Source organism: Podarcis muralis, chromosome 17 (assembly GCF_964188315.1).
Source record: "Podarcis muralis chromosome 17, rPodMur119.hap1.1, whole genome shotgun sequence".
NCBI classification, from domain to species: Eukaryota; Metazoa; Chordata; class Lepidosauria; order Squamata; family Lacertidae; genus Podarcis; species Podarcis muralis.
Genome location: NC_135671.1, coordinates 18,104,781 through 18,121,019, shown reverse-complemented (window position 1 = coordinate 18,121,019; position 16,239 = coordinate 18,104,781). Strand labels below are relative to the sequence as shown.

Below are 16,239 nucleotides of genomic sequence, written 5' to 3'. Positions count from 1 at the left end.
CAAGGACTTTTAGAAGACATCTGAAGGCAGTGTTTAGGAAAGTTTTTAATGTTTGATGTTTTATTGCTTTATTATTATTAATATTCTGTTGGGAGCCACCCAGAGTGGCTGGGGAAACCCAGCCAGATTGGCAGGGTAATAATAATAATAATAGTAATAATAATAATAATAGGGTGAGTGCTGGTGTGCTCAGGTTTTGCATGTGAGCTTACCATCTACTTGGCCACTGTTAAGAACAGAAGGCTGGACTAGATAGGCCTTTGGCTTGATCCATGCAGAACTCTGCCTATGTTCTTCACACAGTGGGAGTCATTTCTGAATAAACCCACAGAGGATTGCATTGTTAAGGGTTGTAGTCCAAAACTTGTATTCCTGCATTCTGGGGGTTGGACTGGATGACCCTTGCAGTCCCTTCCAACTCTAGAATTCTACAATTCTATGAATATGAGAACATGCTTTGGAGAGGAGTAGGAAACAGAGGGCTGAGAACACACCACTTCTTCTACACTGCAATGTAGCAGGGGCTTTGCGATGGAAAAGAGGGTGTTAAGGTTCTTAGCATTTGAATTATGGTGCTGGAGGAGTCTCTTGAGAGTCCCATGGACTGCAAGAAGATCAAACCTCTCCATTCTGAAGGAAATCAGCCCTGAGTGCTCACTGGAAGGACAGATCCTGAAGCTGAGGCTCCACCTCATGAGAAGAGAAGAATCCCTTGAAAAGACCCTGATGTTGGGAAAGATGGAGGGCACAAGGAGAAGGGGACGACAGAGGACGAGATGGTTGGACAGTGTTCTCGAAGCTACCAGCATGAGTTTGACCAAACTGTGGGAGGCAGTGGAAGACAGGAGTGCCTGGCCTGCTCTGGTCCATGGGATCGTGAAGAGTCTGACACGACTAAACAACAACAAGGTTCTTAGCACTTTATCTGCCCTCTTTCCCCCCCTACAACCTCCCCCCCCCCCACTTCCATGCAGCAGCTTTGTCCATTTGACAAGGTGATAATGCATCTGGAAAATCCAGCTGGGGGGGGGGGGTTATGACTGGTAGAGGAAGGATTAAGCACCTTCCCCCATTGCAAATTGTCCACCCCTCTCTCCAGCAGCACATTTGCCAGTGATTGTGTCACCTCATAGGTTTACTGGACTCTGTATCAAAACCCCATTTATAGTACTCTGGAATGTTGAAAGATTATAACTCTATAGCCGAGATCCATTTATAAGAGCATTTTTTTATTAACACTCTAAGTATTACAGTAAATTATGGTACATATTGCATGCTGTGTGTAGGGGTATAAAAGTTGATTAGCACCTTTTATTAAATAAAACCAAACCACAATGTTGATAAACAACATTTTCTTGAGCATTCAGGAAAGAATGTGCACCTCTAATAATAACAATTTTTCTTTTCAACGGTCTTAAGAGGAGAAACAATTGTGCACAGAATTTAATGATTACATGTAATTTTATGACTCTTATTACATGTTTATTTATGTCACAACTTAACATGGCATTTTTCGCTTCCGTCTGGGAAATTATTCTTGTTTGAGATGTTGTATATTAAAGGCTTGCTTGTATGTTGATGAACTGTGGGTTTGTAACTTAAAAAAGGAGCCCTGCCCTTCTCTTTTCCCCTGTTCCAGTTCATCAGGCCATTTCTGCATTGCCAGGGTTCCAAAATGGTTCCCTAACACATCACCATTTTATTTCACATCATACAACGCATGGTCCTTACTACTAAACAGGATGATGTCATCTTTAGGGGTTTGACACATGTCATACCTCTCTTGGGGAGGTGGTGTTTTCTCTGGTTTTGTCCTCCAAATTCAATTAGTGTTTCTTACAGGGGCGATTCCCTTCTCTGCTGCAGTCCACATTACTAACATGGCTCAGAGAGAGGAAAAATAAAGCGTTCGAAGAAACGGGTTTCCCTGGCCCACACTTGAGAACTAAGACTACAGTGGTACCTTGGTTCTTGAACTTAATCCATTCCAGGAGTCTGTTCGACTCCCCAAACCGAAAACCAAGGTGTGGCTTCTGGTTGGCTGCAGGAGCTTCCTGCATCAGACATTTGGCTTCTGAAAAACGTCGGCAAACCAGAACACTTACTTCCGGGTTTGCGCCGTTCGGGAGCTGATTTGCTCATCAACAAAGCTGTTCAAGAACCAAGGTACCATTGTATGTCCATGCTGGGGCCATGCAGAGGCAAGAAGAGAAACCACAAGTGAAGGACAGAAAGCAAACGAAGCTTTGGGTTTGCCATTTCACCCAATGCACAGTGAAAATGTGAAAGTTACTCAAGGGAGAGGTAGTGATGATGGTCAGGAACTTGGGATAGATTTAAAAGAGGATTATGCAGATTTATGTAGGGTAAAGCTATTGATGGCTGCCTTTACTACCACAGAGGGGGGGAGAGCACTTTTAGGAATTACCGGTACAGATGGGGAGAATGCTGTGCTAACAGGATGTTGGACTAGGTGAGCTATTGCCCTGATCTACCGCAGCTTTTTTATGTTCTTACTTAGGGCAGCATATCACTGATTATTTTTTAAAAAAATAAAATTTCTCTAGGAATTCTTTAATGCTGCAATCATCTTGGCTGACAGGTCACACTTATAATGATAGGTAAAAAAAGGTAAAAGGTAAAGGACCACTGGATGGTTAAGTCCAGTCAAAGGCAACTATGGGGTTGGAGCCAGCGTTTGTCCACAGACAGCTTTTCGGGTCATGTGGCCAGCATGACTAAACCACTTCTGGGACAACAGAACACTGTGATGGAAACAAGAGAGCATGGAAACACCGTTTTACCTTCCTGCCACAGCAGTACAGTGGTGCTTCAGGTTAAGTACTTAATTTGTTCCGGAGGTCCATACTTAACCTGAAACTGTTCTTAACCTGAAACACCACTTTAGCTAATGGGGCTGTCAGGGAACTGCCATCAGTGCCGGAGGGAGAGAGCAAGCTCCAGAGGGATCCCAGAGAGCGTCCCGGGATTGGGAGAGGCAGCCCATCTTCTGGGGAAGGGAATCAGCTTAGCTCCAGTGGAGAAGGGGGGCAGATGGGGGAATCAGAGAGGCGGTCACATGACTCCTTGCCGGGGACCAGCGGGGAGAGGAAGGGTCCTCCGCTGCCTACGCCCTCCTTGCGCAGAAGGCTTCCGCGCAGGGAGAGTAGGAGGAGACTGGGCGTCAAAGAACTTCTTTGCTGGAAGAAGTTTAAGAAATGCCCACTGACGGATTCTGCCAGCGATTGAGACAGCCACGGGTGAGTGGCTGTCCGGACAGGAAAGGTTCACTCAGGCAACCCAGCCAGGTGTTGGCACAGGCTTACGCACGAGCAACCCCTAGAACCATTACAGGGGCCTCCTGCTGTTGCTGCACCTCCGGAACACGATTTCTGTTCTCATCCTGAAGCAAAGTTCTTCACCTGAAGCACTATTTCTGGGTTAGCGGAGTCTGTAACCTGAAGCGTATGTAACCTGAAGCGTATGTAACCCGATGTACCACTGTACCTATTTATCTACTTGCACTGGTGTGATTTGAACTGCTAGGTTGGGCAGGAGCTGGGACAGAGCAATGGGAGCTCACCCCATTGTGGGGATTCAAGCTGCCGACCTTCTGACTGGCAAGCCCAAGCGGCTCAGTGGTTTAGACCACAGCACCACCTGCGTCCCTTCTTATAATGATATTGCTGGCTTACCACTGGAGTTCTCTCCATGTGCCACTTTAGTTTCGGTTACTATCATAATGTAAACTTTTAAAATCTCAAAGAAGTATTACAGCTTTGGGCGTATTACCATAACATAGCAACATGAAACCGTCATTCGAAAGAGTTCACCATGTTCCCACTTCCATATTCCCTCTCTGTGTGTGAAGGGGAAGGGAAGTAATTTGTGTGAAGAGGAAGGGAAGTAATTTTGATTTCTTTTTTTTCCTTAAAGCTCCAAAATTTCTGCAGCCATTATCATGCATCTTTTATAAACTTTGACCAACAGAATGCTGGCTGTTTCCATGGGCGTAGCCAAGCCGAATCAATCAAAATCAATACAAATCTGAGGTTCTGTCCCCCTCCCCAAAATCCTGGCTATGCCCATGGCTGTTTCCCTTTCAAAACCAAACAATTGCAGTGTTGTAAGGGGTAGAGTACCCAGTTCAGGAAAGACAAGGCAAGTAACATATGGCTTAATATAAAAAACCTCAACCTCCGCCAACTTCTCTAGCTGTTTCATATTTTATATGTCTTGGAAGAGACTTGATAGAAAATAACTCTGGGGCAAACAAGGCTTGTTCTTCACTCATACTCGATATACCACAAACCCTGGAAAGAGATCAGTCACAGTGTAACATTTCCCCCTATCAATTTTTAAACCCTTCACATAAAAACCTATTACAAATAGGTCACCTGACTCCCTACCTTCATGCCCTTTCAGCACCCCTGGCTATAAATAAATATATCTATTTTTATACATGATGAGGTTTGCATCAGCTGTCTTTACAGTTTCCTAGAGCATATATAATTGTGTCCTTTGCCCTTCTTGCAGTTCTTTCTTTGCCATTTCCCCCGCTGCTGTACTAAAACACAGTTCTTTCCTTTCTTTGAAAGACGTGAGGGCTCTTTCCCCCAGTTTGTGAAAGCAACACGGTCTCCATTATTCCATCTGAACTGGCCTGGATTTCTTCTGTCGTTGAAGCCTGTAACAAATTCAGATGTGCAAGTTGACCATCATATAATTCACAAAGTGTTCAGAACAACTTGACCGGTCTCTCACAAATATTCTTAGGCCGCATACATACCCAGACCCTCCAAGTATCCCTGTTTTCCAGGGACAGTTCCAGATTTACAAAAACTGTCCTCGTTTCTGAATTGAACCTGGAATGTCTTGCTTTTCCTTAGGTAAAGGTAAAGGGACCCCTGATCATTAGGTCCAGTCGTGACCAACTCTGGGGTTGCGGCGCTCATCTCGCTTTCTTGGCCGAGGGAGCCGGCGTACAGCTTCCAGGTCATGTGGCCAGCATGACTAAGCCGCTTCTGGTGAACCAGAGCAGCACACGGAAACACTTTATCTTCCTGCTGGAGCGGTACCTATTTATCTACTTGCACTTTTACGTGCTTTCGAACTGCTAGGTTGGCAGGAGCATGGACCGAGCAACGGGAGCTCACCCCGTTGCGGGGATTCGAACCGCCGACCTTCCGATCGGCAAGTCCTAGGCTCTGTGGTTTAACCCACAGCGCCACGCGCTTTTACTTAGGATGCTGCTATTTTCATTGGAGAAATGTTGGAGGGTAGGCAGTTCTGAGACCTCCCCAAGCTAAGCAAATAAGGACCTATACAACCTTTAGAAGACATCTGAAGGTAGCCCTTTATAAAAACAAGTTAAAAAAATTATTTAACACTTTATTATGGTTTATATATGCTGGAAGTCACCCAGAATAGCTGGGGCAACCCAGAAGATGGGTGGGGTATTATTATTATTATTATTATTATTATTATTATTATTATTATTAAATAGGATGTCCCTATTTTCACCAGAGAAATGTAGAATGGTATGCATACCATACATTTAAAGCACATTCACAGAATCCTGGGAATGCACATTTGTTAAAGGTGATGGGAATTGTAGCTTTGTGGGGGGGATAAATGACAGTTCCCAGGATTCTTGGTGGATGGGTAATCTGAATGTGTTTCAAACGTATGGTGTGCTTGGAAATCCAAAGAATGAGTTATACATTGGGGAAGCTCTAATTTAAAACATAAAACTAGCAGGGGCAATAGGATAGGAAAAGTTGCTTTAAGTGTAGATTTAGTACCTGTAATAGGGAACTACAACAACTGGCTCCAGCTACTGACCCTTGGACAGGGCTGTGAAGCCATCTGGTTAAGGCCTGCTCCCCGTTAGATCCTGAGCCATATGAAGCTGAGCCATGAGCTCTTAGGGCAGGAGGGAAAAGCTCCAGAAGAATGAAGCAGGCTGGGAGAAAGGCCAAACCATTGGAGAGCTCCAAGGATGGAGCTGGCGAGCTTGGAAGTTCAATGCCAGAAACCTGGAAGGCCAGAAATTCACCTTCTACAGAACAGCAGCAAAGATAATTTAAGCAGGGAAATGTTTTGAAAGAATGGTATTTGGAAATTACCATCCTAAAGACCAGGAGAGGGGAAAAAATGTCAGCCTTGTTGCTATATATTTTGAGGGAAATATGGGCCAGAGGCTCAAGAGTAGACAGTCTGTTGTACTGTATACCTACCTATCCAGAAGGGTCTTCTTCCACTGAAGTCCCACAGCCACTGCATGTGTGTTTTAGAAGCCACACTTACTAAACTGCCATGGTACCTAAGCTCAGCAAAGGAGAAAGGGATTTTTAGACTAAGAATCATAGACTTGTAGAGTTGGAAGGGACCCTAAGGATCATCTAATCCAATCCCCTGCAATGCAGGAATATTCAGCTGCGCCATATGGGGATCGAACCTGCAACCCTGGCATTATCAGCACCTTGCTATAACCAACTGAGCTATCCAGAAGAAACATCCGTTCTGCCGATAAAGGGGCGATGTACGGTTACTATATCTCAATGAGCATATGGATAATGAACGTCAAAACTGAAAGTCACTAAAACCCTTTTTTGGGGGGAAAATATTGGGAAAGCATGCTGAGAAAAGATACATAAAGTGGTACCTTGGTTTTCAGACATCTCAGAAGTCGAACGTTTTGGCTTTCAAATGCCGAAAACCCGGAAGTGCCATGCGGCTTCCATGTTGAGTTTTCTGGATGTAAATGCTTCCGGAAATGCCTACTTTGGTTTTCCAACGTTTTGGAAGTCAAACGGTCTTCCGGAATGGTTTAGGTTTGAAAACCAAGCTTCCACTGTATTGTGAGACAAGCTGTGATGTACACGTTACAGTGGTACTTTGGGTTAAGAACTTAATTCGTTCTGGAGGTCCATTCTTAACCTGAAACTGTTCTTAACCTGAGGTACCACTTTAGCTAATGGGGCCTCCTGCTGCCACCGCACAATTTCTGTTCTCATCCTGAAGCAAAGTTCTTAACCCGAGGTACTATTTTTGGGTTAGCGGAGTCTATAACCTGAAGCGTCTGTAACCTGAAGCGTCTGTAACCTGAGGTACCGCTGTATAAGGTTCTATTTACAATCCAGAGGTACCGTTATCTACATTTTGTTAAACAAAGGGTGTGTGTGTGTGTGAAACTATGCTTAAGCTGTAATGGCTTTGATCAAACAAATGGCAAAGAGAACTTTGGAATAGGGGTTTAACCACCTACCCTCTACACTGAAATCCCTCGCATCCTCCCTAAACCTTTGGAAAAACAGATCTAACTTTGGTATTAACTTTTACTGGCAAGAGTATCATTTCTACAGTAACACACTGGATGGGACATTAAACAGCAGGGAACACATATATAAGAGCTCCTTACTGTTCCCTGCAATCCCGGGCAGCTACGGTCCACGTGACTTTTGGATCGGTGATCAGGATGTAGCAGCTTCCATCATGATGGGTCCAATCAGGAGGGCAGGTAATCACATTAACACCCTAGAATTAGATGGTCTCATTTCAGTATTATTTCCTTCCGTGTTCCCACCTTTTGAAAGAAGTGTCCTTTGGAAGCTGAGCTAGCTCAGCGAATTCAGAAAATCTGGGCCCTGGTTGCTCCCTCAATGGCATTTGGATATCAGCTGGAGGGTTCAACCTCCTCCAGCTTTAGCCATGACCCCTTCTGTCCTGCACCACTGCTTGCTTCCCCAAGTAACAACAACAGAATCATAGAGTTGAAAGGGACACCAAGGGTCATCTAGTCCAACCCTCTGAAATATATTCTTGAATGCTGCAGCAGTGACCCGAGAGATAATAATAATAATAATAATAATAATAATAATAATAATAATAATTTATTTTATTTATATCCTGCCCTCCCCAGCCGAAGCTGGGCTCAGAATGGCTAACAACAATAAAAGTAGCACAGCATTCTAAAATCAACTCATTCAAAAACCAATTCAAAATCAAATTAATGTCAACCATTGGGCTAGAGTTCTGTGAGGATTACCGAAGGAGGGGGTCAGACTGTGCCTTGGCCAAAGGCCTGGTGGAACAGCTCTGTCTTGCAGGCCCTGCGGAAAGATGTCAAGTCCTGCAGGGCCCTAGTCTCTTGTGACAGAGCGTTCCACCAGATCGGGGGCCACAGCCAAAAAAGCCCTGGCTTTGGTTGAGGCCAGCCTAACCTCCCTGTGGCCCAGGACCTCCAAGAGGTTTTTGTTTGAGGACCGTAAGGTCCTCCGTGGGACATACCAGGAGAGGCGGTCCCATAGGGACGAGGGTCCTAGGCCGTATAGGGCTTTAAAGGTTAAAACCAGCAGCTTAAACCTGATCCTGTACTCCACCGGGAGCCAGTGCAGCTGGTATATCACCAGGTGAATGTGATCCCATGGCGAGGACCTCGTAAGGAGTCTTGCCGCGGCATTCTGCACCCGCTGGAGTTTCTGGGTCAGTCTCAAGGGCAGCCCCACGTAGAGTGAGTTACAATAATTAAGTCTGGAGGTGACCGTCGCATGGGGTAGAGCCATGAAGTTGCCCTCCTTACACCACTGTCAGGATGGGACTTGGGTGAGGTAGGTGACAGCAAAACTGAGGCTGGGCAAGCATTTATTCACCCAAAGAATCTTGGGAACTGTAGTTTACCCACCACAGAGCTACAATTCCCAGGACCATCAACAAACTACAGTTGTCAGGGGTCTTTATGTGGGGTTTGTGTGCTTTAAATGTATGGTGCACATGAAGCCCTAGTACAACAGAGGGACAAGGGAATCATGACCAAACAGATCCGTTAAATCAGTTTATATATATCTGTCTGCTTCTACAATCCTGCTTTTGATTTACTGAAAACTGGCTACTTTGAGACAAATTTAAAGTTTGTGTTTTATTTATTTTATTTTCCTTTTTTTTGAAAATAAACATTCATCTAGCAGATTTCTACCTGGTCTGCATTACTCCACAGAGTCCAGGAATGACCATCACACTGAAACATCTTCTGAGTGATTCCTTCAAAATGCAAGAGACCCTTCAAATCTGGTGTGCATCTGTTTGGAAAGGAAAGGCTCTGGACCTGAAAAAGAAATGGATTTTTGGCCAAAAAAAGGACAAAACTATCAATTTTTATTTTTATTTTAGTCTCCGTCTCCAGCACTGCAAGGCAGTCTCTTGCATTTCTAATGCTAATGTTCTGCATAGCTTTTTAAAAACATTGTGCCGGACAGATTTTTGCTAACAGATGTTTGTACAATCTCAAATATGATATCCCTGAATAAATCAATGAAGATTTGTGATTCAGGTCTTTCAGGAACGTCCTTGGAATATTCTCCACAACTTCACTGCATTTACTGTTTTCTTAAGCTGAACAATTTGTTTTCAGAAGATATATACACACCCACACCCACACCCATATACACACACTATATATATATATATATGTATATATATGTTTAATGTCATTTTAAATATTCATCTTTTGGGTTTTTAACTTTTTCAGAATACAGTGCATAAACAAACAGGTAATAGAAGATACCGGAATGCTAGAGTCTGCTTGTGGAACTTCCATTTTCTTGAGGGGAGCCATATTTATCCTCGGCTCTCTTTGGTTAATTACTGACGTGGCTGCCATCTTGTTTTTGTTAGGCAATGGGTTGTCATCCTCCACTCTGAGCACTGCCATTCCATGGTACTTGAGAAAGAATGACCAAACAAACAACAAAAGCAGATGGAGAGAAAGGATAATTCCTCACTAGTCAGCTCCAATGTTGTATTGGTCACAGAACTAAAAAGAGAGTTTTTAAATACAAGCTGTCTTTAAGGCTCAAATTACACATGACAACAGTTCAATCACATCTTTAAACTGGGTTTGCCCCAAATCATGTATAAAATGGAGTGAGGGCCCAATTTTAAGAAGAGCATGCAAATGGAGTTGCTAAACTCCTCACCCTGGTGGTCTACCATTACGTCATTTTTCTGTCAACTATATTCACTTCTCACTGGAAGAAAAATAATCTGAAGGAAGGGTTGTTTGGGTATAGGAGCTGGGGAGGGAGAACATACCTGCCCTTCTAATATACAGTGGTACCTCGGGTTACATAGGCTTCAGGTTGCATACGCTTCAGGTTACAGACTCCGCTAACCCAGAAATATTACCTCGGGTTAAGAACTTTGCTTCAGGATGAGAACAGAAATCGGGCTCCGGCGGCGCGGCGGCAGCAGGAGGCCCCATTAGCTAAAGTGGTGCTTCAGGTTAAGAACAGTTTCAGGTTAAGAACGGACCTCTGGAACGAATTAAGTACTTAACCCGAGGTATCACTGTACCATGTTTGCTCTTAAAAGAGCTAAAACTGGGCCTGCACTTCTCACCTCCATCTTGTCTCAGACATGATTAGTGGCAGAGCCTCTTTAAAAACACTACCATCATGTGCAATTTTAGTCCAGAAGGGAAAAGGGTAAAATGGAATACGACTTTAAAATGGAATATAACTTTAAAAACTCAGTCACTATTGCTAATCAGGTTGTATATACAGGTAAGATATAAAAAAAGAAGGATTAAAGGCGTATGTTGCTGCAAAATCATGTTCTTACTTTAAAAAAGACGCCAGTACCATTTCTAAAAGTGAAAGAAGGACGAACCTGAAAGAAAAGAAGATCGAATTTTCACAGCATTTCTTAGTAACAAAAGCAAAATACGATTTTTGTACTTTAGTGAAATGGCGGGAGTGGAGGTGACAACCTGAGTGTCATACACACACACACACACACACACACACACACACACACACACACGGGGCTGACTAATAATTCATCTACCAGGTTTAGAACGGCGCACGGGAGCCGATTGAGCAGGTAGCAGGGGTCCATGGGCCGGTTAAATATCCTCCATGGGCCACTTGTGGCCCATGGGCCTTAGGTTGCCAACCTAAACTTTTTTCAAAGAGGACCAGTTTTTATGAAGTGAACGTGCATGAGGGCCGAACAAAGTTGTTGACCTTTTTTTTAGGATTGGAGTTGTTGAGTTGTTGAGATAAACTGACGTGCCAGAGTAGCCCCTGGGCCAGACTTTGGACATGCCTGCTCTAGAGAAATACCTATAGAACAAACGCATCCAGGTTAAGTAAGACATTTGGGTATTAACCAATCTGACCTAGAGAACATTCTAAACTCCAAAAGCAGGGATGGTGATGATGGTGATTCTTACAATTCCATAACACTTAAACATCTTGTCTCTAATTTGGTTAGTTTTATCTTCTGTTATCACTTGGAGCAATTTCTAATTGCAAAGGCAGGCTTTTAATAATCCCCAAATCTACTATATACTGTAGTTTGGAAAGTGGTTTGTCTGTCTGTCTGGCCCCCATAGGTTTGGATGCCCCTCAATATATAGTTGTCAAACTCAACTTGAGGTTGCCACTTTGAATTAAGGTGACAGACTGAACCTTTCAAAATTCTGCACTGATTTTCACCTCTGATTTCAAAATTTCTTAGAATTCCCATGCAATGCCAGGCAGCTAGTTAAATATGGCAGGGGGAAAATGTGGACCCCAGGTGGCCATTATGTAGACCCCCAAACCCCAGGAAACATCTGCGTAGAAAATTTGAAGAGAGCCTTATCTAGAATGGATTTTGCTCACTAGCTTCTTTCTTCCCACAACAAGACTTTAAATTTCCTAAAGACATGAAGGTGACATGGCAGGAGCATCATGTCATATGATGTGCATGTCAATTGCACTGACATCTTCGGTTTTTCAGACTTTGCCATTCTTTTTTAAAAAAAACCCTACTTCAGCAACATCTGTTTGACCCGTAGCAAGACAAAATAAATGGGTACACCAAGGCCAAGAATGTCCCAGTCACAAAACCTTTACTGCTCTTGACTGTCATCTCTGACTGTTGCCAACCTAATCAGTGCTCAGTTAAAAACGAATCATTAAATCACGTCAGATTTTCATGCAGAAGTACACACACACACACACACACACACACACACACACACACCAACTTTGGAATAATTGTATCCTCCCACTGTTTGAGAAGCAATCCTTACTATTTTGCCGTTTCCAAGGGCTCTTAGCCGGCTCCTTGCAAGATTCACCGAGTTGAATTCTGGTAATTTGTCCCTTCTCTGCACTACCATCTCTTTGGAAGCGGGCAATGGGATCCCTTCCAAATGAACAGTGCCATGCCTAGAAGATGAAGAGGGGCCTGGAAGCAATGTTCCTTTCATCCATAAGTTGTGAATGTTTTGGCTTGAGGAGTGGAATGAGCTGCACTGACCTGAAAGCAAACAAGATGGCAGATGGTCAGTTCTTTTTATATAAAACAGATAGCTGGTCACATTGATGTGGGCGATGAAACAGCTTGTCATTAGGAGTAAGATGATTTTTCATCTGATGTTGATTTGTTGTTTTTCTTTTCTTAACTAGTCCTTCTTTCTGAACTTTATCTGCCAACTTAAAAGGGATTTTAGAAGTTCTAAGGAAGTTATTTTTAAGCAACAACAACAACAACATCCATTGTTTCTTAAATTGCATACGCACATAGACCAGAATCAGGTTTCCATGGTGGAGCAAAGGCCACTTATTCTTCTCCCTCTGAGTGTACTTGACGTTGTTTGAGCCAGGCACCTGCAAGGCCACTGTGCACATCAATCGCTCAGGAGTTGCCCTCCCCATTTTATCCTTATAAAACCCTATGAGGTAAGTCAGGCTCAGAGTGTCTGACGTATCCAAGGTCATCCAGTGAGCTCCATGGCCTCAGCAGGAAGTTGAACCAAGATCTCCCAGTACACTGGCTCCCAGTATGTTTTTGAGCACAATTCAATGTCTTGGTGCTGACCTTTAAAGCCCTTTGAAACGGTCTTGGCCCTGTATACCTGAAGGAGCGTCTCCACCCCAATTGTTCAGCCCAGACACTGAGGTCCAGCTCTGAGGGCCTTCTGGCAGTTCCCTCATTGTGACAAGTGAGGCTCCAGGAAACCAGGCAGAGGGCCTTCTCAGTAGTGGCACCTACTCTATGGAACGCCCTCCCATCAGATGTCAAAGAGATCAATAATTATATGACATTCCATAGACATCTGAAAGCAGTCCTGTAGAGGGAAGTTTTTTAATGTTTGACGTTTTATTATGCTTTTATATTTGTTAGAAGCCACCCAGAGTGGCTAAGGCAACCCAGTCAGATGGGTGGGGTACAAATAGTAAACAACAACTTCTTCTTCTTCTTCTTCTTCTTCTTCTTCTTCTTCTTCTTCTTCTTCTTCTCTGCCTTGTCCTGGTGATTTTGGCTCATGGACCAGATGTTCCCCAGCTCTTTCTTAGTCAAAGTACCTTTAAACATGACACCACACTCTCTCTTCAGACTGAACCTGCAATACCTGGGTTTACATATAGTCAAGGCTGCTTTTTAGGGCATAGCATTCACAAGGTGGTATACACAAGATCAAAATGCATTAAGACATATTTAAAATAGCTTATCAATAAAGGTATCCACAGAAACTGTTCAGGGTCTCAAAGCTAGCTTTACTGTTAGGAAAGGTGACCTGGAATAACTAGGTTTCTGTGCCTCTCTGTCTGGAGCTTGGCACTTCCTCCCGGCCATAGCCCCTCACCAGCCCTGCCCCATGGTTTTGTCCAGCTGGAATGTGACCTTGAATTCCAACAATGCCTCCTCCTTGTCAGGGAAGCAGTAGTGTGTGTGTGTGTGTGTGTGTGTGTGGGAACTAGCCTGCTGTACAAAGTTAAAATTTACATTTGTTGTTTCAACTATTTTTGCCCCAACCCTGCTCACCATTGGCATGTGACTCTCAAAATGTTGCTCCAAAGGCAATGTGAAAAGGTTCCTCACCTCTAGCCTACATTCCAGGTGCCATTCACAAATACAGTGGTACCTCGGGTTATAGACGCTTCAGGTTACAGACACTTCAGGTTACAGACTCCGCTAACCCAGAAATAGTACCTCAGGTTAAGAACTTTGCTTCGGGATATGAACAGAAATCGTGTGGGGTGGCACGGCGGCAGCGGGAGGCCCCATTAGCTAAAGTGGTGCTTCAGGTTAAGAACAGTTTCAGGTTAAGAATGTACATCCAGAACGAATAAAGTTCTTAACCCAAGGTACCACAGTAGTTTGGAATGGGTTTCTACATCTCAGGGAAGAGTATGGCAGATTCCCTCTGCTGTAGACAAATGGTCTTCAGTCAGGCGAGGAGATGGAATGGGCCCGTTATATAGTCTTGTGCACAAAACAATGCCCATGCTTCAGAGTTGTTGAGCTTCAACTAAAAAAGGTAAAGGTACCCTTGCCTGTACGGGCCAGTCTTGACAGACTCTAGGGTTGTGCGCCCATCTCACTCAAGAGGCCAGGGGCCAGCGCTGTCCGGAGACACTTCCGGGTCACGTGGCCAGCGTGACATCGCTGCTCTGGCGAGCCAGAGCCACACACGGAAACGCCGTTTACCTTCCCGGTAGTAAACGGTCCCTATTTATCTACTTGCACCCGGGGGTGCTTTCGAACTGCTAGGTTGGCAGGCGCTGGGACCGAGCAACGGGAGCGCACCCCGCCACGGGGATTCGAACCGCCGACCTTTCGATCAGCAAGCCCTAGGCGCTGAGGCTTTTACCCACAGCGCCACCCACGTCCCTTGAGCTTCAACTAATGTGCCCCTAATCCTGCTAGAGTTGTGGGTACATAACTACAGGTCTGAGTCAGTGGATAGGAATTTGCATTCCCACCCCGCTTAAAATACAGATGGCACAACACAACCCTGTCCCCACTCTGAAGTGCAAATGGGAACCACAGTGCACATCTTGCGTTCAAATGCTTCACATATGATGTAGATGCACAATTAGATGCAACACAAGATCAAGATTACCAGCCACGCAAAAGAAACTGTTTACAGTTTACTTGTTTCTGCACATTGGATCTCCCTTGCTCAACCAGAGTGCAAATATTTAAGGATCTTTTTTAAAAAAACAACAACACCATGATGAGTCCCAGCAATTCTTCTTTTAAAAATCAGCCATTTGTTCTAAAGTACATTAAGCAAATGTGTGTTTTTTTAATATTAACGATATGGCCTTTTAGAAAGATATGATAGTAATTAGGGACTTCCCCTGAGTACACTACCTGTCCAAGAAGTGAAAAAGTTCTATAGTTAATAGAAAAGTGTGTGTGTTTGGAGGGGAAGCTTCACTAGTTCCTCAAGAGGGGCTTCTCATGAAAGCAATGCTGTGAGCCAAAAATCAAACTCATCCATTAGGAAAAGCTCTTTTTGGGGGGAAGAGGGGGAGTGCTGTTTTTCCCTCTTGCTCTCGTTGATTCCTTCAAGCTGTGCTTCCTAAGCAGAAGAAGAATAGACATTGCCAGAGGAGGAAAGGTTTGAAACTGTCAAGGCTATTTTCTTTTTTAAATAAAAACACGAAGCATTTTGATCTGAAGGTAAGTGTTAGCAACAACATTTATGTGTTGAAAAATAAGTCGCTTATCAGCCAAGATTTGTCCAGATTTTATTAAGAAGATCAAAAGAGAATACCTCCTTTTGAGTCCAAAATTTTCACTGCAGCTTTTGTCCTACTGCCAAGAACTGCATTCACAGGAGAGATGAGAACCACTTCAAAGACCTCATCGTCTTCCTCTAATCCGTCATAGGTAATTGCTATATTCCACATCTTGGTTGACATCCCTACCAGAAGTAAACATTTTAATTACACTTTAATTGCTTTTTCAATCAACCTAGGTGTCGAAGAAATATATTAATTAACATGTCTACAGCTACAACAGACTAGCTTGTATGTACCATTGTGCTCCTGCCCACTGATTGGACTCCTGTGGTTTTTCCAAATAACACTAACTAGAGACCAAATTTGTTCCTGAGCAATGATGATTCCATTCACACAGTAACAAAGATCTGTTTTCTATAGAGTGGGAAATAATAGCAGGCAGTTCAGGGGGAAGGGCCGGATCGTCATGTAAATTTCAAAAAGAAATAAAAAGTGCTCCTCATCTTGAAATCTTAATTACAGAGAATCCACTATTGTTTTGAAATATTGTCATTATCAGTCATCCACGACTAGTTCTGTTTTCAGTGTCAAGTACTTTGTTGCAAAGCCGGAGTCTTCATTGCAAATACCACATAATTTGTTGGCATCGCACTATCTATGAACTAAGGTAACTAGTACTGCATATAGCTGCATCTGAAAATCACACAGGAGG

General features: G+C 43.7%; 1 protein-coding gene across 4 annotated transcripts in view; it reads right to left on the bottom strand.

The window, feature by feature from the left end:
* Positions 1 to 1,208: 1,208 nt before the first annotated feature.
* FREM1 (FRAS1 related extracellular matrix 1) overlaps positions 1,209 to 16,239 on the bottom strand; it is an 87,204-nt gene continuing 72,173 nt past the window's right edge. For all 4 annotated transcript variants that reach the window (XM_028711517.2, XM_028711516.2, XM_028711518.2 and 1 more), the window contains 8 exons: positions 15,560 to 15,709; positions 12,080 to 12,309; positions 10,621 to 10,668; positions 9,566 to 9,721; positions 8,978 to 9,106; positions 7,424 to 7,539; positions 6,240 to 6,325; positions 1,209 to 4,687 (listed from right to left, as the gene is read on the bottom strand). In XM_028711517.2, the coding sequence (XP_028567350.2) occupies positions 4,488 to 4,687; positions 6,240 to 6,325; positions 7,424 to 7,539; positions 8,978 to 9,106; positions 9,566 to 9,721; positions 10,621 to 10,668; positions 12,080 to 12,309; positions 15,560 to 15,709 (1,115 nt within the window). In that variant the 3' untranslated portion in view covers positions 1,209 to 4,487. The remainder of the gene's footprint in view (positions 4,688 to 6,239; positions 6,326 to 7,423; positions 7,540 to 8,977; positions 9,107 to 9,565; positions 9,722 to 10,620; positions 10,669 to 12,079; positions 12,310 to 15,559; positions 15,710 to 16,239) is intronic.